The sequence below is a fragment of the Zeugodacus cucurbitae genome, chromosome 5 (genome assembly GCF_028554725.1).
Source record: "Zeugodacus cucurbitae isolate PBARC_wt_2022May chromosome 5, idZeuCucr1.2, whole genome shotgun sequence".
NCBI classification, from domain to species: domain Eukaryota; kingdom Metazoa; phylum Arthropoda; class Insecta; order Diptera; family Tephritidae; genus Zeugodacus; species Zeugodacus cucurbitae.
Genome location: NC_071670.1, coordinates 36,784,007 through 36,808,064, shown reverse-complemented (window position 1 = coordinate 36,808,064; position 24,058 = coordinate 36,784,007). Strand labels below are relative to the sequence as shown.

The window sequence follows — 24,058 nt, the reverse complement described above, 5'->3', positions numbered from 1 at the left end:
TTAAATCACAATTAATTAAGGTACAATTCTACAATGAAGAATATAGAATCTTAAATATAGAAAATAAATTCTTATCAAACATAGCACCTAAACAAAACAAACCAAAAAAAAAAAACAAAACAATTTATTATGATTGAAATTAGTTTAATATCAACATTAATACAAAATGTTGGAGAATCCACTTCTCATCTATTTGTAAAACAAAAAATGGAAAAATAATGCTGTAACTATTCAGCTGAAATCACGTCATGACATATACTTTTTTTTCATATTTTTCTCGCTCTGGGTCTCTTCACAAATTTTATTTATCTATCGAACTCCAACAACCACAATACCAGTATCTCCAGCTCTTGGGAGTATAGAAAGAAAAATGAAAAATGAAATTATCGTAAAAAAAGACAGAAGCAAATCAAATAGAAAATCAATGTTAAAATTGGCGTGAAAAATTTTTAAATACAAAAAAGTGACCAGCAATTCTGCGCTCAAGCGAAAAATGAATTACACAGCGTTGTCACGTTATACTCGTAAACCAAGCGACACTAAAACGCATAATACGCGCAGACATAAATCAAATCACATCAAAAGCAACAACAGTAATAGCAATGAATGAATGTCCTTGAAAAGATTTGTGTTGTAGTCGCCTGGTGAAAACGAAGGGTTGGGCGTGACAAAAATCACTGACGTGCTGTGGCATTTTAATTTTGCTTATCGGCGCAAAAAAAACGACACATAACAGCCAGTCAGTGAGCAAGCGCAAATGAATCATTTGAGTCGCCGATTGAGCCATTGAAACACCCGTTCAAAGCGTGACGATTGCGTGGAGATGAAAACAAACAAATGATACAAAAGCAGAAACAAATTGAAATCATATTAAAAAATACAACAAAAAAATGGTGGAGAAAGCGCAAAATTACCTCGCCAAAATTCATAGCTGAGAATTGAGCTGTAAAAAGAAGCGAACGCTATCTTTATTAAATGGAAAATGCTGGAAATTTGTATATTTATTGCCGCCAACCGCAGGCATTTGCGTCTTGAGTGCCACTCCGCTGTGACATTAGCGCCGAAAGAACGCCGACGACAGCCATTGACAGGCGTAGCAGCAAGGCGCGGCAGCAAAGAGTCTGTAATGTTTAGCATTGCGATAATAATTATGAGCGAAATAATCATTACATTATTGATGATCATTTTTCGTTTTTTGTGTGACGACAAAAAAGAGAGAACGAAAAAATAGTAGACGCCTCTTCACTGACAGTAGCTCCCCTTCACATGACTGACAACCTGACAGCCATCGATTTGGCGAAAATATGCGCGCATTCAAAATGCCAAGCACATGAACGGCAGCAACAAAAGCAAAAAACAAGCGCTGATACAAATTAATGGTTTCTTCAGGGTGTCGAGGGAAGGAAGGGAATTGAGGAAAATGAGTTGGGGTACTGAAAGCGAGCACGATGCTGCCGAATATACCTTCTACACTTGGCTACTGTCCTCCCTCACTTGCTGTTGTTGTGCTTGTTGTAGTTGTATGGTGTCAGCGACCACTACTGCTGCCTCGACTGACGAGTAGCTGCCGTGTTGGGCTGTCTGTCTGACGTGCGCATCACTTCAAATCATTTTTTTCGTGCCCTTTTTGCTGTACTACTTCAATTTCCCCCTCATCTACTCACATTCCTCGCCCACTCCATTGAAGTGCTTGTCCAGTGGCGGCAGGGCGTTTGCAGAGTAGGCGTGCACATAATACCGATTTTCGACATTCGCCTGCTTTTTTTTTGCTATCCATTCACATCCTGCTGCTGCTCTCTAGCCATTATAATTTATGATTATTACTTGTATATTATTTGCTCATCAGCATAATTTGCACGAGCAGCGCACGAGCGACGGCCAGTGTCTTGCCCCAAAGCTCTATTATGCACACACTTTTATGTGTGTGTGTCTCTTGCCTCTTGATTTCTGCTCTTCTTTCGGCGCCCATTACCATTTACTATTTGCTACATCACATCGCTTGCGCTCGGCGCTCGGCATTCGACAATTGATGTAAGGCAATAAAATGTAATTTCTCCATTTCGATTTTCGTTGTCACGCTTTTGTGTGTCGTTAATTTTTATTTACAATGAAATGAATTATATTCAAGCCAAGTCGTTTGGATATTTGTCCATCATCACATTTCCGGTCACGCAAGTGTATGCGGCAGATTAGTTTTCGTCGAAGGACACACAGGCATGCACACATACAAACATAGAAATATATTAAAATGTATAGCAATACATATAAATGACTCTTAAAGCGCGCTGACAGCCATTTTACTAGACATTTAATGGTTTTGGTGTGGCTTCTTTTTCTTCTTTATTTATTTTTTTATTACATTTTATTATGTCTTTAAGCACGTTTCGCTTCTTCGTTTAAAAATTCAATAATTTGCCACTTAAGTCAGGCACTTGACCCGCTGAATGGTTTGCTTTAGCGCAGTAATTCACATCTGTAGTCCTTTTGGTGCTAAATTCAATTGATTTTGAATTTTTTGTTGAATTGTAGCATACTTTCTGTGAAGAACTACTGCTATTTCCAAGTTTTTTAGGTTAGAATAATATTCATGCCACACAATTATTGATGTTTTGAGGTTATCTTATTTTTAATTTCTCAAAATTAGTTTTTCATTTCATTTGAAACCTCCTTTGATCGTTTCTGTACTCTTTTTTTCGATATTCTAATACGAATAAGTTTGGTTTCCAGTAATATTTCAAAACTTAATTTTCCAATTTCCTTTTAAGCTAAATTCATCAACTTAACTGAGGTATTATCAAAATTTTATCGATTTTCGGCCGGGCCTATCAACTAGCTCGTTTCATATATAATAAACGATTGCTTTTAATTTATAACTTTTTAGATTAATGTTTTTGAGGCTATTTTCAGCTCAGCTGAATCTTTTTTGATACCAAAAATGTAAATACTATATATAGTAGAAACAAATATATATATTTTGTAACTTTTTCCCGCCTTTTTCGATACATTTGCAGTACAAATTCGTAGAAATATTTTCAAAATCTCATATACCTTCGATTTGTCGCTATCTAAGCAAATACTGAGGATTAAATATTGCCTCTAATTTATTTTATTATTAGTTTTATTATTATTCATTTTGCCAGTAAAATATAATTTTTAATTATTGGTACTGACGACTTTTTTAGAACTATTAGAGAGCTAAAATCTAATCAAACTAAAATGGAGCTAAATGACGACCAGTTCCTCGCCTTTCAAATTCTTACAGTTTCATTCATACGTTTCAATACTTACTTATATGCAAAGGACAAACATTTTCATATATATTTACTCCCTTTTATTTATTTTTCGTTCAACGTAGGTAGTCTTATTCATATCAGAATCTTTTGGAAGTGTACTGCATGATTTGAAGTGTATTTGATGATTTAATTGTTACAGTGCTCTCTCTTTACGGCTTTATAGCACCTTCAGATTGTCTTTTACTTAGTTAATGCAATCTTAAATGCTTGTTATTTCAAAATATCCACCGACATCTTTTTTTAAGCATTCAGCATTGCCTCAGTCTTGAATCAATTAGGACTATAAAGATAACAACCATTCCAAAAGAGTTCGGAGTCTTATATGTACAGTCAATAGATCCTTAATAGGTATCTTCTTTGTTCCAATTCAACTTTTCAGCTTCATGATGGATTGGTATAAGTTATATATCTGTTAGTTGACCCTTTCTATTTTTCATAGCTCACCTCAGTATATGTGGTGGTGGCTTCTTATGCCTTGAAAACAGTATCAAACATTTTGGCCACTGTATTCGATTTTCATAACGTGAAGTTGGCTGTGGTTCCAAATATCATTTTTGTCTTCCATGTTAAATTATATCCAAACAGTTGCTCCCTCACGTTCTCTTGAGATTACATTTGTCTCATAGATTACATTCTCCCCGTCGCGAATTGCATTAAGGTTAGCTAGATCATTACTTAAGAAGATATTGCATATATTCGAGCGTTATTTAGTAGTCTACTGCGTCAATAAGTGGTTTTAAAGGCGTCTAAGTTCTGTAATATAACTTTAAATATTCTATACTATAACTCTCAGAACTCTAGAAATAATCCGAATAATATTAATAAAATCGGGAGCTTGAGACAATATAAAGCTAATTAAGCAATACCTTCAATATTCAAAGACATATTCAGTGTATTTACCAAAATCATTAAAAAATCAAAATTTTCAAATATAATGTTCTCTCTTCTGCTATATTTAGCCTTCATTTTAGAAATTAATATTGATTTTAAGATTTTTCCCTGCTATTACGTAAACGTAATTAATTTTTTTTTTTTCAAAAATCCACTGCATAATTAAAATATGATTTTTAATTTTCCCACACTCTAACCAATAATAATCTACAGTACTTCTTTTTAGAGAATTTGCTGTGAAACAGAAAATTATTATAGATATATATTTCACTCGCAATTTGTCTGCTGCCTTCTATGAAAACCAATTTTCTACCTTTTGCCAACAATTAAGTCCACTTCCTTGCTTGCTCAGTACTTACGGCAAGCGGCTTGTTGCAAGTCAGCGCCGATAGTTCGCTTTTCCAATGAAAGGCTTATTTATTTCTTCGATACTTCATTTCTCTTAAGCTGCTGCTATTGATTTCTCTATGGTCCTGCCGATAGGTAGCTGTATACACAGGCATATATATACAATTACACTTCTTGTATGTGGCAACGTCCGTTACACCGCGCAGCGCTTGCCGCTCTTTACAGACGGAATAAACTTGCGATGAGTTTGATTACTTTATTTCGCTTGCAATTGTGCACAGTGTGTATTATTGTTGTTGCTTTCGTGTTTGTTGCTCCGCAAAGTAGCTTGCCAAATGAAAAGGCACGTACCATATGAAGTTTTGCGAACTGTTTGTTGATGCTTCTGCGGCTCAGCTGCCGAGTATTGCGGCAATATAAATCTGTTATCATTATTTTGTTGGTATTTTCGTTTGTTTTTTTGGTTGGTGTTGACTCTTGAAATGGAAGTACAGTTAATGCCGACAGACATGCAATAAATGTGTGCTGTTGCAAGAGTTGTGTCAGGAATGAGTTTATCTTGTGCTGTCTGTGTGTGATATGAATAATGGGTGTGTCAGCGATATATGTTTTTTTTTTGTTGTTCTTCTGTGCTGCTGCTGTTCAACACTAAATGCAATTAGTTCGTTTCTTCGAAATGTTGCAATTTGCTGACTCAACTTGGGAGCCAAGTTGCAGGTATTGCGTTTCGAGTGGTATGTTCTCTTCGCATTTGTGCGAATGAAAGTGGAATTAAGTAGAAATATTTAATTTTGTATTTTCTGCAACATATTTTAGTTTTTGAATATTTCAAATTTCAAAGAAATTCATCAAAATACTGCTTGAGTGGGTCTAAAATGGGTTTTCTTCTTAAAAAGAAATTTGATTTTTCTGCTGCTTGGTGCTAAATATGGACGCTAAGGTTACTAAAAATACAGAATTCTAGCAATTTATAAAAAAAAAATTAATTTCCATCACTTCGATGACTTTTCAGCTTGATTTATTTGAAAAAGTCTACTAAATACCAATGAAAATGCCTATATCACTTACGGAGGTAGCTTCAAGGTGGAATGCAGCATACTTCTGTGCATTGCGCATATGCACTTTGTCTGTTCTTTTCTATTTCACCGTTTTTATTTCACGTTTTTCACCTTCAATTTGGCATTTTGCAATACCTTTTTGATGTTATTGCTACTTCTTTTATTGTTGTTGTTGTTATTACAATATTGCTTTTGTTGCTGTTTTTGTTGCATATGCAACTCTTTTCAATCGCCTGCAATATTTGGCCTTCACACACAAACGAGCGCGCGCTGCCTGCTTTCCGCCGTGTATGCCATGGCGTATACGTAACATTTTAATCCAATTCGGATACAAGGCTTTTCAATATCATACGAATCTATAGCCGCTTGGCGTTTTGCTAGCCCAATTCGTAAGCAGCGAAGCAACAAGGGCAATACACCGAAAAGTGCCACACAAAGAGATAGGCTGATAGTGCGAGTGTGAGTGAGTGTGTGGAGGGTATACAAAGTAGTGTAAAAGGTCGTCCCATACCGGAGGTACTGTGCACAAGAGAAATTGGAATATTTGTGCGTTTATTTGCTTATATGCCTGTTTTTGCTGTACACTTTGTTTGTTGTTGTTTCGTGTTTACCGTTTTTTGGTTCGAGTTTTTCCTTTGGCGTTCGCTTTGATGTGCCGCATGTTGCCATATTTGATGGATTATAAATCGATTTGATGTGCTCAATATGTCATGTGTGACAGCTTTTTGGTGAAATGCAAGATTTTGGGGGAATTAAAGTAGAAAGAAGAGAAATTAAATTAGAAAAGAAAAACAAAAAAATTGTTTTTGGCTTTTCATGTTCCGTGATGGACAATCGACCTACACAGTTTCCCAACAATATTTAAACAACAAGTTTATGCCTTCGTATAGTTAATTTTTTCAAATTGTGCAACAACAAAAGCATTTTTTCTTTATAAATTTAACACTAATCCTTTGAACGTGCAGCTTTTTGTGTCATGATATTTTGCGTCGCTAAGTCTAGCTTGAGGTCAAACAAAAATATTACAATTTTAGCGCAAACATCCAGCTTTCATTACATCCCTGAGCATTTTGTTGTATTTTAGCTTCAATTCCATTTATTTATGTATATGTGTGTTGTAATATTATTTATCCTTGCGGCTACCCAGTCATGTGAGTGACGTAAGCAGAGTTAAGCTGGATTTTGTGGTCACATGGGTAGACAGAGGATTTGCGTAAATAAATGTATGAATGAGTTTTAGCTAAAACGGCTTTAGTAACAATTTTATTTATTTTCCTCACTTTTTTTCTGTCAGTAAGCCACATTTAAATTAAAATGTAGATATGTATATACATGGTGAAAGGATATATATTTTTAATAAATAATTTTAAAATATTTTTGTGTATTATTACCCACCTTGTTTATTAATGATTTTGGAATAAAATTTAATTATGATAACTCATAACTACTTATTTTCAGTTTCAGTTTCAGTTCTGCACTCTATATATTCATTTAGTGCTTATAGAACCGACTTTCTCAACATTATATTAAACGAAACGATGAAATATCGTACCAGTATTGGAAGTAGACAATAATGATAGCAGAGTTGCCATACATTATAAATTTTTCAGACTCTTTAACTGCTAGATAGTCTACCATTCTTTGTTATATTTTTTCCCGTATCCTGGCTGAGCAACTGGCTGAACCTGATTTATAAAAGAACTCACTGGCTAATAGCCTTTTTACACAGGAGCTACTCTACTCGATTAAAACGCTTATTAACGCTTACTTTCAATTGAATTTTAATCGACTTGAAAATGAAATGCAACTCTGCGATATATACGTACGATATTTGTTCTTTGTCTGCGATTTGCTGAATTTTTAGATAAAAAAAAGCTTCGGTAGATGTCGCCGCTAAAAATATTAATCAGCTGATGAAACTTACCAACTACTTATGGGAAGCAAACATATATACAGCTGAAATAGAGCTGATCGGTTGTCGAGTAGCCGACAGTGTAAAATGCACAGAAGGGTTTCTCAATTAAAATTTTATTTTATCAATTAATTTGACTGTCTAAAAACGCTATAAGTCAGTCGCCAAAAGTATTTTATATTAAATTCTTTGGTGTCACAGAGTCTTGAGATTTGTTCCCTCTGCTGTTTCGTGGTTCATAAGGTAGATGGCGCTTCAGCTATGCGGAATTTTGAGAATATTTAAGAAAAATATTTTATATTTTTAGAATTCATATTTTTTCAATAAGAATTGAATTCATCATTTTATCATTCTAACAATTGGTCTTTATAGAATTAATTAATATTTTAGGAGACTATTATTAAGGTGACTTCTCCAAAATGGGACATTTCTATTTCATAAGTAACTTTTTTCTTTAACGAAGTCCTGTCCCGGCTTCGAAGTTTTCATATGGACACTAAAAATATACGTTTAATTAATCCTTTTGAAAAAAAATCAATGTTTTAACTCCAAATTTTAATACCCTCTTTATTAATTTCAAAATTCTACGAATCCATTTCTTTATTTGTGAGTTTTTTGTAAGCGATTTATATATTTTTAAAAGCTTTTCCTTACAAAGTATACACTAAATAAAGCTTTACATATAATGGAAATTCACCAAAAATGGTTCATATAACAAACAATTACAGCAACTATATGTAAATCAGCATACAAAAAACTACATTATAATTTAAATATTGCGAAATAATATCTTTCAAACACCAGCTTTTATGCTAACAAACAAATTTATCTGCATTTCTTTTATTCAATACATTTTCGACTGCCACTCAGGTGCTTAAATTTAGCCATTTTAGTTTTTACTTGCACGGTGAAAAGCACACAAAAATACAGTTATTTCTACATTTACAACAACAATTGAAATAAAATAAAAAATATTCAGCATATTTTCGCTTGAAAGCATTTTTATTTGCTTTTAACTGAATACATATTTTGTTGTTATTTATTTCAATTCAACTATCTCTTTCTCTTTCACACTCACTCTGTGAGTGCAGACATTTGCCTGCCGGCTGTTTATTAATTAGTGATGAAATAAATGGAATCCGAAGCCATGCTTTACTTGCTTTTGACTTTTGTTCTGAATTTTGCTGGCCACATACCTACATAAATACGTACACTCGGTATTTGTGTGCTCTTAGCTTTTCTTTTTGTATTGTTGTAAATAAATTGTTGTTATTTTTTTGATTTATTTGATTTGTAGTGCCTGCGGACACAATGATTGCATTAGCCCAAAAAATATTTCCACACATTCTTTCGTTTATTGTTTGTGGTTAAATGTACGAAAAAGCGCAAAAAATTAGAGGCAATGAAATACGAGAATATGTTTTACATGAGGATATGCCAATATTTTTATTTTGTAAATATTTTTGCAATAACAAGAAATAGTTTTTATGTGGAAGTTGTAGTCTTTTATACTTATATGTGGGTGTTCAAAAACTTATTTTTTAACATGAAAATTGCAGTAGATTTTCTTTCAGTTCTCGATCAACTTCATGAATAAAATTTTTTATATGAAGTTTATATATTAAAGCCTTGGCTACGAACAACTTTGAGGTTCTTCATAAAGTAGTAATAGTAGTTAAAATAATAGTTTTAGTCAACTAGTACCTCAAAAGCTAGCTTTTTGTATGAGTTTCAAACAAAAGACTGCAGTAAGATATACGAAGAGAAGATGGACTCAGCCTTCATGGCTGGACTCATACCTTCGAGATGAATCGATTGCTGTATGGTGATTAAACTAAATTCAATTCTTCTGACATTCAGACAAAGTGATTTGGAAAAAAGGAGAAAAGTAAAAATATATCCAATTTGCCTCCTTGAACTCTTATACACAAGTACAAGTGTCCTGACCATGTTCTCAATTCATTGTGATCATAAAATATTATGTCTTTTCCATAACACCTACCGAACTCAAGCATTAATCCTGTTTACACAAACACCGACAATTGTCCAGCAAATACTTCATACAGGCAACTAGCTGTTATAGCAGAAAATAGTGAGAGCGGATTACATGCAAAAAGACATAAAAAATTATTATAAATCGATTGACTCGTACAAGGCTAGATCGTGCGCAGTGAGGTCAGGTCGCGCTAATGATAATAAAACACGAGTACATATGCGCAGCTGGTATTCGTCAGCGCTCTACATAACCTAATGGCTTACCTACATGCAGTGCCCCTAAAATGCTGCAACATTTTTTAACTTTCGTTGCATTATTGCTTGAAATTTCGCTTTTTTATTTAAAATTTAGCACACAAGCTGCAAGGTTATGCACAATTTAATCAAGTCAGCATGTATATATATGTATTTGAGTTACATAACTAAGCTGCGGCAAAACGTGCGCGAAATTTGCGCTGCATAACAATAGGCGCCAAGCAAAAAAAAAAAAAAAACAAACAATGAAATTATGACAGCGACCGCTGAGAACGACTGCGAAGTCATAATAAAAAGTTCAAAAACACAAAACAACAACAATTATGGCTACAATAACAATAAAAAAAATAAAGTAGTTAAAAATTATGCAGACAAATGTCCAGCACACAATGCGGCTAGTGTATGGCTTCACTGAGTGAAACTCAAATATGTATATACTAGTTATATAAACTTTTACCAACAAGTGGAGGTCAGTGCGCAGTCACCAGCTGCTGCTGTGAAGCAAGAAAAAAGCTTAAACTAAGCGCTGTACCCTAAAGCGAACTATAAGCCAAGCTAAAAAAAAGAATTGTGAAAGCCAAATAAATAAAAAATAATTGAAACAAATATACAGACTTGCAAAACAAATGCAAATCTGGCATTTAAATTTGTAAATATTTTCGCCTGGTTGCTTTCTTCATATCCTGCTGCTTCTCGGCTGCCTTTGTTATACTTTTTATGACTATGTACATAAGTTAATCGCACTGTGTAGTCCGCAGTGTACAAGTACGAGCTCTCTTATGGCTTATAAAAGCAAATTTTTGTTTAAATATTTAAATTTATTCACAAAAAGTGCACCACATACACTCTATATACGAAATTTTGTAAGTTTTTGTTTGAGCGCCTAAGAGTATGCTACAGTTAAGCATATGTACAGCTAGAAAACACATTTCAGCGCAGAAAATATTGTGCCGCTGCACTACTATTTAGGCGATATGTTGTACTTACAGTCACAGTAGCTTCGTTGTGTACAGTCACATCAGCTTCGGCGTACCACATGCGATGCACTTTAACCGAGTTTACTTCTCAAGCACTTATACAGTGAAATACTATAAAGTTAGTGACACACATGCGAAACTCACTCGTTTTGCTAGCTGCTGTCAATCAGTCGTCGCTTAACATGCTCTTCTTCCAGTATTTCTAACGCATACTACAACTACAAACATATATGTAAGTGTGTCCGTAAAGCCCTTCCATGCACTAGTATGTGTAATGGTTCTTTAGATTGCTCTTTGGTATGGCCAATAGCCAAAAACTAACTGCCAAAAAAAGTTGTTTATTCAGTCGCTCGTTCGCAGTAAATGTTCGTTTAGCACAGATAAGTGAATGGTTAGTTTTTGAGGCTGCAACCCTAAATGTAGGCAATGATATTTTTATGCTGACTCAAATTTCGAACGTACGAAAAGTAAAGCGAAAAGAAAAAAAATTGCACAAAGCGAAAGTGAAATGGGTGAAGACTACATACATTCGCATACATTTTTGCTTATATGTAAGCTCTCTTTCACTTCCCTTTCTCTTTGTATGCTCATGTGTTCGGCTGCTGAGTCTCCGGCCCTTGCTGATTGCTGCCATTTCCGCAGCGTATAATGGAATTAAGCAGAGCATAGAATTACATAGAAAAAGTTGAAGCGCAAATTTGTCGAGAATCCTTTAATACGTATGTATCTACGCAAAAGCGGAAGTTTGTTGTGTGCTGTGGAAAGAGTATTCCTGCCTTTCATTAAAGTTTCGTACAGCCTAAGGCCCAACAGTGTTAAATTAAATATCCGCTTTTGCATAATACTTGCTGGCGCTTGTAATCTCTAAGCAATTTCTAAAATTTGTAGTACTTTTGTGTTGTTTGCTGGCTGCGTAGTCTATTTTTGCAAATTCGGTTATATTTGTCAAAGTGAAAGCGAAAGCGCACACAAATAATCTGGCTTACAGCAATCAGTTGAAACTCTGTTATAATCAGACGGTAGCTTGTGTCGAAAATTCGGTCGTGTCCTAATTTTCGAATTGAAAAAGAGCTTTGAGGTTATATGTCTAAGTTGAAACAGCGTGAAGAGTCGGTACGTCAGCGGCTGTTTGTCCACAGCTTAAAAACAGAACATAAAGCTTTATTAAATGGACATTTTACGAGTTCCGATAGCGTACAACTTCTTATAACAGTATTATACAATACGCGCTTAAAGGTATGCTTCGAAATACTGATAATTGCTGGAATCGAGAATTCTAATAGTACTAGAAGACACTGCAGAAAGGATTATTGAACTTGGATAATTTCAAATGCATTGGTTAGTAATTATAAAGCCTTTTCATTGCTCATCCAACAATTTGATCGACCTTGAAAGTGAAAATTACATTTATAGTCTATATATGTATCAGTGGCTTGTAGAATATGAGTATAGAAATTCATTAAAATAATGAATTTTTGATTTACTTAAAATGAAACCGAATGACTTGCCTTTACTTAAATCTGAGATATGCAAGTCACTTTGTGGCATCTTTGATGACAATCATTGTACTTACGTGGGAAGTGTAGGTTAATATTTCTGCCAAATCACGACAGTAATGCTATTTATCTGAACTTTTGAAAGCAAATTTCCCCCAAAAGGGTTGTTGCGGTACGGAAGAGCACAAATGCATACATTAAAGTTAAAATATATTGCTTTGTAATCATCGTGCTAAGCAATTTCTTGGAAGTTTTCCGGGGAAATATTGGAGGATTTGAAGGTTAATTTATTTTAAGAGCCTAAAGTCAGGCGCAGGTTACTTAGATTGCAGTTGGACGAGCTTTCCAACAAATACAAAACTGATCAAGTGGTGCGGGTAGCAATACTTTTAAATAACTAAATTCACATAAGCTCTTTAAAAAATGGTTCTTATGAAAAATGCTTTGAAAATAACTGGCAACCAAACTACAATGACAGCATAAATTTAGGCGTAAACCCAGAATATTTGTGTTGTCTTTAATGATTGTATTTATGCGTCGCCTACTGTTACTCTACCTTACTTCTTGATATGAAAATTCAAGTTATATATCGCATACTTTTAGGCGCTAAACTAATTTTTATCTTTGCTAAATATAAAGCTTCAGTTGTGATAGTTCCGTTAATCAAACCTCAAAACAAAGTAAATCACAAGCACATCTGTTAAAATTACTCTTTAAATTACCAAAACTAACGATTTTATTAATTTTTATTGTATACTTTTTGGCGAAATGTGTTGATTTCATTTTCTGGTGTACAAAATATAATACTGTTACGCTTTCTAACAACATCCAACATTTTGTGAGTTCACACTTTCAAATTTAACTAAAAACTTTACCACTTTACGCATTTGGCAACACTGACAAGCAGTAAAACTTTCCTCGGTAATCGAATTTGCTTGAAGTTGCAGTAAATTGCTGTAGCAGCATTTGTACCTTAGTTTGCTATATATTCACACAAATATGGTATAACCAAAAGCATATCTAAACACAGTTGTAACACAATAAACCGAACTAGTTACTAAAATATTTGCATCCTAAAGATATGCTTCACTTTATCTAATAACTACTGTGCACAACATTTCAAATATCCACTCAATACTTCACCGCAAGTGTTAAAACTGCTTCGAAAGCTGAAAGATTTTTGACTGCCAGCCAGTTTTTTTTATTTCGTCTGTCTTCAAAATTCAATTTGTTGAATCACCAAAAATTGGTTTAACACTTGTGGCGAGTCTTTAATTGACAGGTAATTAAGTTGACGACTGTGCACTGCTTGTGTGGCAAGTAAATTTCTGGGAAGCTTCTTTGCTTTACTTAAAATATCAGGTTTGTTTCGAACGCCCTGAGGTATGCTTCAGAATTTATACTTTGTATATTTTTTTGAAGCTCGCATGTGCACGTTTGCTCCTCGGCTTCGCTGTTTGTGTTTCGCTGCTACGAGTATAAATTATCTCCAGCAACGCTTTTGCTCTCTAATGAAATTGTAATTTCGTTGTTTTACGCCCAAAAGCAATCTATGTAATTTTCTATGAATTAACGCTCGCTGAGCAATTCCCGGTTCTGAACTTATTTGGAGGTTGTGTATACTCTAGTTTCTTCCTTTGCTGTAAACTCAACACAAAAGCGCGCTAACGCCCTCTGCTCTTGTTGAATTTCAAATTTCCTTTAATTAGTGGTTGATTGCGAGACTTTCCATTTCAGAGGTGAGAGAGGCGAAATTATGTCTAATAAAAATTCAATTTCCTTTCGAGTTATGCTGGATTTTTGAATTTGTGAAACGTGTGCCTTCTGGAAGAAGATGATTGAATATAAGTCTTAAAAAAGTAGTATATTTACTTGTACACCAGAAATTTAACAGATTTTTTGTGATCTACATATTATCTCAACGATTTCGTGTTAATATAAAAATTATCTTTTATCAACAAATTCCTGGTTTTTTGCATTATGCCCACGTTTTTACTCGTCGCATAGGCAAACATGACTTTAATTTACTCAATTTTTTCCACTAATCCACATAATTTAGCTTTGCACAAATATTTGCAATTTGAATATAATTAAGCTGGAAAACGCACTACATTATATTAAAGCCAGGCGCCACCACTTTTCAATGCTAAAATCGTATTATAAATAATATTTTTGAGTTTTACAAGCTTAATTACTTTGCTTTGAACAAATATTTACAAAACTATCTACGTGTAATGCACAGTTATTTATGTATTTCAAAACAGCTGTAAAAACAATATTGAAATCAGCACAGATTCGCTAATAAAATATTCACTAATTTAATTTAGCGAAATGAGTAGGAAATTCATTTAAAATACGCGCTTGGGCCCGAACTTTCTAGCTCTTTGTTGTTGTTTATTCTAAAAAATTTAATTTGTTTAAAAATAAATAATTGACAGCAAATCAGTGCCAAAATTACTAAATAAATAAAGCTAAATACGATTCGTTTAACAAATGCGCCTGAAAGTATATTACAATAATTGGTGTTATTTTTTTTTTGAAAAATTTCAATTGGTATATTAAGTTTACTAAAAATGTATGCTGTATTTAGAATATCTCTTTACTATATTGTACAATTAAGTTGAAAATTTTGAAGTAAAAGTTGTACTACGCCTAAATGTAGGCCACATTTTTCAGCAAATGTAAGTATACATAAATGTCCTTAATTTTACACCGTTAATTTCACTTTGATACCAAATTTTTAGTTTGTTTGTTGCTTTTGTAGTGTTTTTTTTCGCAAATTCTTGGCAAATTTTCACATATTTTCGCAAGGCGCTGCACGAGCACACAGTGCAATAACAGCAAATGCTTTTTGTTGTATAATTTTAGGCTTGATTTTTCAGCAGCAACGTTATTGAAAGCATACTAATAGCAAAAAACGCACAAAATGCTTTAATTTAATGTGAAAGTGTAAAGATTTTAAATAAACCAAAGAATAACTACAACACAAACAACAATAATAACAACAACAACAAAATACGAATATTTTAGAAAACGATTACGCTTCGTTTTCGCCAGCAATCTGTGCTAGTATATTAGTGTTCGTGTGTGTGTGTGCGTGTCGCTTAGTTGTGGCTTGTGGCGTAAAATGCCGCTCTGTGCCACCACATTCTTATGATGGAGACATTCCTTGTCCTTGGGTTATGTTTCATAATATACGAAGCACTGGATTTCTTTCAAGGATGCCTGCATAGCACCTCACCGAATTCGACCGATCAAATCGAGGCCTATCGCCGCCAATTGGACGAGCAGCGACAACAGCTGCAGCAAGAGCAATTCATAGCGAATCTAACGCCGCTCTTGGGCGCTCAATTGTTGGCTGCCACCTCGAGTGTTTCGTTGACGCCCAGCGAGTCGACCGCGAGCATCATAAGTGAACAGTTACGCGCGCAGCAACAGCGTGAACAACTTGTGCAGCAATTAGAGGGCAGCATACGCAGTGGTAGCACCACCAGCGGCGGCGCACCCAGCAACGTCGGCGATAATTCGTTGAGCACGCCCGCCTTGCATAGCAGCGGTTTGGGCAGCACTTTCGGCTCGGCCGTCGGCAGCGGGAGCTTGAGTGTGGCCAGCGGTAATAGCAGCGGCGCCGCCTTTCGTCCCGCCTATCGCAGCGCTTACGAATCGCAAGAGTTGTACGCGACCTCCTCACTACCGCGCGACTACTACTTTCTGCAACAGCAACAACAGAAGAATAAGCATTCGGCACGCTCGTTATTCTCGAAATTCGGCGCTTCTAACTCGGATAACCGCATCTTTCCCGAGACCACAGCGGTGCTGGGCGTGCCTGCGGGTGTGATTACTCAGCAGCCAGCGGCGAGTGTAAACCATTTTGAGTGCTTACCGCCGGCGACGGTGCCTGCCTCACCTTTGGCTTTCGACTTGAAGCGCGCCATCTTGAGCAACAACAATAAAAATAGAAACAGCAATAACAACAAAACATACAACGAGAGAAGACGCACCGCGTCTGCTGTGGAGAGTGTGCTGGTACATGGTGTAGCAGTAATTGCAAGTCCGTCGCGTGATCCACCAAATCCTATAGCAACAACAACCACAACGGTTAAGCGCGCAAATCTGCGCAATCGTAACGCAAACGCTGCGCTTACGTCGTCTGGCCACGACAGTGACGGCAGTACATCCGATTGTGAATCGGATACGAGCGTTGATTCGTCCGACTCGTCGGCATCCGCTTCGGCCGGTTCCGCGTCGTTAGCCTCGTGCGGTGAGGACAGTGATCCCGGTTTGGGTGAGGAACGTGAGTTCGGTTTGTCCAATTCGTGTTCATCGTCGCATGCGGACTTTCGTGAAATCGAATGTGAGCGCCTAAGGCGCAAGTGTGTGAGCGTGAAACGCATCTATAGTATATCGGAGAAGTTTTGAAGAACCACGAAAAACAAGTGCAAGTGAAAAATAAAAGGAAAAACAATTTTGGAAAAGGTTTGAATTGCTTATGCTTTGGTAGTCTCAGTAAACGTAAAAGTAGAAATTGTCAGTTTTGACAAAAAAATATAACGTATATTTGCGCTTTCACTTCACATTATTTTCACATCGAAAATTCGCTTCAACTCACCTCACTAAGCAGTTAATAAGTCACTATATTTTATACGGTTATTCACTCATATTTTCACAAATTTATATCACTAAATATTTGTTTATTTCATATTTTATTTGTTCATTTCATTTCATTTGTTACTTACGCTTTCATTAAATTTAAGTTTCAAATAAATATAGTTCGTCGAATGCGGAATTTCGGGACTTTATTATACTGCTATCACGTTTCATCTTTTGGTTGGAACCATTTCTGCTTTCGATGAAGCTACTTATGCTTTTAGTAGATATCCATTCAAGGTTTGATCAGATATACTGGGCTGGGCAGTCACAGATAAAGTGGAAAATTCCTTCCTTATTATACTTATCTTGAACCAATTTAATGATACCCCAGTTCTTGTCTTATCATAATTTGCCCATATATATTTAGTTATTTTACATTTGGTTGAATTTTTCCATCTGTTCCCTGCTAATTGTTCAAATTGTAAGTTGAGTGCTCTCCTGTTCGATTCTAGCGGACATAGTATTAACTCTGCCTCGGATTCGTCTAGAAAGGTTCCAGCCTTTGCCAACTCATCTGCTTTTGTGGCTAGCGAAAATATTCCTGTGGCCGGGAACCCAGATCAAGTCTAGTTGGAATTTGTTTTCTAGTGAGCTCTGTGCCTTCTTGCACTTATAGAATTAGTCATTGGCGAAGACAAGGCTAGGACTATCTGTGTATATTGCTGCTTTATGAATCCTCTCGTTACAGTTAGCCAATAGCTTCAAAATATAGTAGTTTTACATAAGTTTATCGCTTCATAAATTGTCTTTGTCTAAAATTAGGTAGTAAATAATTTACTAATATTGTGGTTGTGCTATAAACTCGAGTTTAATGATATTCCTATACAAGAAATTTTCTTTAACTCGAACAATATGTTTTGGGTTTATAAAAATACAACGCTGTTTTATAAAAATGGTATCATTATTAACTTGAGTTTAGTGGTTATTTTGATACATTGCTATTAATTTTATTAATATTAGGCTCAAACAACTAGTTCCCCACACAGAAAATTACCCTTTAACTCGAACTCGAGTTTAACATCACTTTTTGCTTTTATCTCAATTAATCTCAATGTTAAAATACTAAGCGGTATAGGAAATATTTTAAATTAAACTCAGAGTTTCTTAAACACTTCTACAAGAATAGTTCATTTGAGATTCTGAAAACACACAAAAAACATATATTTAACTCGCAGTTGGAGTTTTCCACAAAAAATATGCTTCTATGGTTGAGGTTTCCCACTGTTGTTGCCACTTTGTGACGCTCATTTTCCTCTTTAGTCTAACTTTTTAGTCTCAAAGGACTTTACGTTGTATACGTTTAAGTGTGTGAAGAAAGAAGCCAGTCCAAAATGTTCATGAAATTGTGTGAACCTAAATTCAAAAACTCCTGATCGTTAACTCTTATCGAGATCTTAAACTCGTGTTTATAGCGCAAAATCAAGCCGATATCTGATTAAGATAGGAAGAAACTTTGAGGTGGTAAAATATCTCACTAGCGAAAAGTTCATTTCAGCACAATTAACATTTGCGCCTTCACATTTATTAACATTCACTGTTAATGACAACAGTGTGATAGCAGAAGTAGACCATTAGATTAGTATTTCTGTTGATAGAAGTATATATGCATTTCCTGAGATTTTATGAAATAAAGAGATAGAAATGAAAGAGAGAAAGAAATTTAAAGAGGCGGCACCCTGTTTTTTCTCCTCAAAATAGTTCCCTCGCTTTAAAGTTTTACAGTGATCTGTTAATTAACATTTGAGGAATTCAAAATTCAGTTGCATTTGACTTATACGAGTATATAGTATAAACTTGTTTTCTATATGTGTACCTACGGAATTTTGTTTTTGAAATGTTTATTTTTATTTTTTTGTTACGAAAAAACAAAATTCTAACTGTAAGTCCGAAAAGCCATAGACATGTAAGCTTTATATCCATACTTTCATAAACCAATTGAATGGCAACACAGTTTTAGCTGTGTCGTTACAATTTTGTAGCTGTTTGTTAAGCTCGGTATTTTGCGTGGCTTTCATTTTACTACAACAACACACACTCACACATATACAAACGATAAACAACAACATTGCGTTACAACGATTCGCTTATTGCTGCTACATATGTATATCGTTGCTCCTGTGGCGTTACAGCTTTTGTCTGGGGTCATTATGGCGCCAGCATGCGGTGTCAAATGGTGACAGCAACAAACACTAACAGCAAAAAAAAACAATAACAACAACAACTATGTGAAAGCAACAAACTCACCGCACATGTAGCGTGTAAAGCTGAATGTCGGTGAAATGAACAAACGACGCCGAAGCCGACGCCATTTTTTCCACGCGCATTGCTACAATAAAAACAACAACAGTGTTTTCTTGTTGTTATTGCTTATTTGCCTCCACTTTCATTTTATTTTTATTGCCATCCAACATAATAGTTAGTCGCTGTCACACCAACTATTTGGCAGTCGTTACTGACGCTGCCAGCCGCGCTGCCTGCGACTGCTTTTGTGTTTAGCGAGCGAGCAAGTGGGGGCTTTTGCTACTAGCTGACTGGCTGGCTGCTGGAAAAAAGCAATTTTCTAGTTTGATGCGCAAACAGTGACGGCAGCAAAAATACATAGAAAATGCTGAATGGATTGTTGGTGCTGCCTTGATTGGGAAAATGGTGGGCTAGTTTTATGTGTGAGCTTGTGTGTGGCTGTGTGGCGCGCGTAGACAATAGCAGCGCTGATTACGTAGCAAACCGCTACAAAACTAACGGTAGTTCGATAAAAAATTCTGGTGGGGAATAACGAATAAAGATGGTGGGTAAAAATGTTTGTAAGTGACGCTGAAATCAAGAGAAAAGCTGAAAAGAAAGCAAGCAGAATAAAGAGGGAACTATTTACACAATAATATTACTATAAATTATTAAAGCTTTATTAAATATTTCATAGAAATGCCAGCTAAAGTAGGAAAATGCCATAAATTGTTGCAAAAAATTTCCTTCTGAGAAAGCAACTCGACATAAAAAACGGCTACACGTGCCACATTGCTGTCAAACTTCAGTTTATACCGTTATTTATGTACCCTGACTATTTTGCATTCGCAGTTTCAATATTTGCTGCAATCACATTTCCGTAAAATGCGAATAAAATTAGTGTTTCATTCATATATTTTGTTGTTGTACGCTTTGTTCCAAAAGCTGCCAACTGATAAGACAGTCTTTTCATTTCAGTTCAAATAAAATGAACTGACGGCCGGGCTAAGCTGTCGTGGCGTAGCAATCAGATTTATTTGAAAGAAAGAAAGCAAAAAAAGAAAAAAGGGAAGAAATAAAAACAAAAGGAAAAAGAAAAATAAAAGAGAAAAAAATAAAAAAAGTAAAATGAAAAAAAAATATTTATATATAAAAGCAATCGCAGTAGAATCAAGAAGAAAAAAATATATAAAAAATAGTAAATTTTTTCTTTTTGTTTTTACCGTTATCTTCCTGACCAACTCAACTCAGCCCAACTGCCATACTCTCCCTCTATTATTCCCTCCTTCCCTCTATTACAGAATGGACGCTAGATTTTCTAACAAACTGATTGGAAATGTAAAAGCTGCTCAATGTCTATTACATTTCTTTCCCCCTTCTTTCTCTACGAGCTTTAGGCACAAGAAAAGAGAAGGAAAAAAACTAAAAAAAAAAAAAATCCAGATAATAGTTTCGCAATGTTTTATATTCCCCCAGCCTTGAATTCATGCCTCACTGCTGCCATGTCGCTGCTGCTAATGCGCTTTCTACTTGCCAACATTTCAGCTAACTTCTCATTATGTCTTGATTCAAACCCGATAGCAATCAATATGGTAATTGCGCGCTGCAGAAAAATAAAAAAAGTAACGAAAACTAGCAAAAGGGAGTACGAAGAGAATCTGAACAGGAACTTGCTCATCAACTGCTATTGTCCGCCTATGTGCTTTGCCTGCACGTCCAGTGGTCTCTCTGGTCACATCCCTTTTTTTGTCTATAACCTCGCTTAGCTGGCTTGGTATAAGACATATATATCTATGTATTTAGATGCCGACTGTGTGTAATTTATTTTAATTTTTGTTTTTCGCAACCAACTATCCTTAGTGGTAATCGCCTTTTGTGCTAATCCCTCAATCCTTTGCACTTACATGCTTGCCTGCCTTCATAGATAGACACATGTATATGTATATTTGTATACATACATGTTTGCTCACTAATTATGCTCTTTTATTACTTATTTTGCCTACAATTCTCCGTCTCTTCTTCACTGCTTACCACATTTCTTTCACACTATGCCTTCTTGTAATACTTGATAGTATCCACGGCGTATACGTAACCAAGCGGCTTAAGTTAATTATCTGTATATGTATTGTACTATATATATTATTTGTAATCTATACTTATAACATTTGAAGTTATAATTCCTCTAAGTCTACTTGATATATGCGTTTAATTGAAACGGCAACATATTTTTATGGCAATCTTTGCGGCCACATTAATACTTAAGTCTACACGTGACTATATTAGCGCCGGTTAAAGGCGAGAAGTAACAAAACTCTTAAACAAAATCTCTTACTAAAATCTCTATATTCACATGCAAACATGATAAGCGTCAAAAGTATCAGATAAATAGGCAGTAATTAGTATTTATTCACATACTTATGAAAGTATTTTTGTCTGCTATAATCCCAAACTTAATCTTCTTCACTTCGCCTTGTATTCTATAAGCAAATAAGTTCATATATTATTATACTTATCGCTTTTCTGAATATATTCAATTTATAACTTGACAGAATCAAATAATTCTAACATTGAAAAGACTTCATTTTTACTCTCTATCCTTCCCTTACTCTCACTTCATTCACTGTAGTAATATTCTGGTATAAGCTGCGAGTACTAATTCTTTGACTTAAACAAATATTTAATCACATCGATAATCTGGAGCTTCTCTGTATTCTACGAATTCGTTGCTAGACCCTCTTTACTCAATTATAGCGCTATCTAAGGATCCAAACAAATGTTGACTTCATCAGAAGACGGGAATGTAGAAATTACTGAATTTAAATTACTGATTTTTTCCACAAATATATTTCTATGTCATACCGCATATTCCTCTAATAAATCAACACACCTACTTGTGTATGTCTTCACTTTACCACAGTAAATCTCTGTCCTCAACTTCACAACCTTTTGTCAACAACAGGCATCGAATAGTGACTTCCCTTACCTAATTTCATACACAATTGTTTACTTTTGAATGCGAAAATTACTCGCCCCATATGTTCACGGAAAAGTTATTACGAAATTGCCAACGGTCGAGTGTGTTGTTTGCGTTTTGTGTAAATTAAATTTTTCTATCACAAATTACTTGGGGAAACTTTCACTTTCCTTGAGCTCGCTCGTAGTTACTGACTCGTATTGACCGCAAATATTGGTGATAACAAATGTGAGAACACATTAACGTCACACAACATCAACCTCAATTGGCAATAATATTTGATTTAACAGTGTTTACGTACGCATGTGGCACAGATGGTGCCTGCCCGCAGCTGTTTGAGGTCTCAGGTTGTGTGGAATTTTTTTTATTTATTTTCTATTTTTTTTTAAGCAATCAGTGTATTTACTCTAAGGAATACGCACAAGACATATTAATAAATTGTAAGTCTACGTACATATATTCTATGAAGCTTAGGAGGAATGCTTTGAGAACACATTAAAGTGAGAATTTCGATTTCAATACAGAGGATATAGGGGGGAAATAAGGGATTGGGTAAGTTAAAGTTGAAGTAGAAGTTGAAATATAAGTTGAAGTTGAAGTTGAAGTTGAAGTTGAAGTTGAAGTTGAAGTTGAAGTTGAAGTTGAAGTTGAAGTTAGAGTTGAAATTGAAGTTGGAGTTGAAGTTGAAATTGAATTTGAAGTTGAAGTTGAATTCGAAGTTGAAGTATGAATTTGAAGTTTATTGTGAAGTAGAAGTTGAAGTTGAAGTATGAATTTGAAGTTTATTGTGAAGTAGAAGTTGAAGTTGAAGTTTGAAGTTGAAGTTTGAAGTTGAAGTTTGAAGTTGAAGTAGTTGAAGTTGAAGTAGTTGAAGTTGAAGTATGAATTTGAAGTTGAAGTTGAAGTTGAAATTGAAGTTGAAGTTGAAGTTGAAGTTAAAGTTGAAATTGAAGTTGAAATTGAAGTTGAAGTTGGAATTAAGTTAATTTAATTTATTTAATAGGTATTATGAAATATTATGATAGGTATATGAAAATAATATATTGCCAAACGTTTGCCAAAAATCTAGATGTTTTAACATACCTTCACCTTTCTTAGCCAATCAAATGCTTTCCATTTCCAAAATTTATCTCCCATCCTTGAAAGTGTACAAGTAAGCTCTCAGATGCAAGATGAAAGGTAATTTAGTGACCTCGATGGCAGTAGATTGTACAAAAGTACTTAATCACCAATAAGCAAAAGGAAATGATAGTACACATTTTATGTTTCTTTAAAATAAATTTTTTGTTTGATTAAATGACACGAGCAGGGAAGAACTTTTCTTCGAAAGCACAAAAAAAAAACGAATGAATAACGAGTTTGTACAGCCGATAAAGGTGTTACACAGCGCTAAAGTGGGGCTAAAGTTAAGTTGTACAGTGAAACGCAAATAAAACATACAGCTATGTATGTATGTGTGGGTGTGTATTTACTAAAGTGCGCCGTTTGCGCTGCGTGGCACAAAGGTAATTCTTTCTCATTTCTGCCAACTCACACATACAAGAATGTAAGCAATCATGACAAAGCGTTGAATATTTCCCCCCACACACAAACCGAACGCCTAAAGTACTACTATCTCCTGTTGTTTGTTGTTAGTTGTTGTTGCTCTTCTTCGCTACTCACTTCATTTTATTTTATTTATTTTTGCTTGGCACTCTGGCCTTTTTGGTATCTCTCCACATTCTTCAAATCGTATTTCCTTATCATCTCGGCTGATCGTTAAGTCTGGCGTAAAAGTTGTCCTTGTCCTCTTTGTTGTTGTTGTTATTGTTCTATGCTCGCTCTCGTGACTGTGGACTGGCGTCGGTGTTTTTGGCGTGGAAGATAAATTACTTTTGTGTTTGTGTTTTCTGGCATATTTTTTTTTTTTTTGTTGTTTTTGTTATATGGCACATCGTCTGACTGCCCGGTTTCGGCCCGGTGTGTTTGCAACAAAATTAAAGTCTTTAT

The 24,058-nt window shown here is 35.1% G+C and overlaps 2 protein-coding genes across 3 annotated transcripts in view; both read left to right on the top strand.

Annotated features, from left to right (window-relative positions):
• The window catches only part of LOC105218300 (neurobeachin), a 297,208-nt gene that overhangs the window by 257,495 nt on the left and 15,655 nt on the right, over window positions 1–24,058 (top strand). The gene's annotated exons all lie outside the window — the stretch shown is intronic.
• Window positions 1–24,058, top strand: part of LOC105218276 (probable serine/threonine-protein kinase dyrk2) — a 36,214-nt gene that overhangs the window by 8,824 nt on the left and 3,332 nt on the right. The window contains exon 2 of one of the 2 annotated variants that reach the window (XM_011193756.3): window positions 15,094–17,299. In XM_011193756.3, the coding sequence (XP_011192058.2) occupies window positions 15,379–16,644 (1,266 nt within the window). In that variant the 5' untranslated portion in view covers window positions 15,094–15,378 and the 3' untranslated portion in view covers window positions 16,645–17,299. Of the gene's footprint in view, window positions 1–10,296; window positions 17,300–24,058 lie in introns of those variants that run through there. The other variant, XR_008471270.1, reaches the window with a different exon arrangement.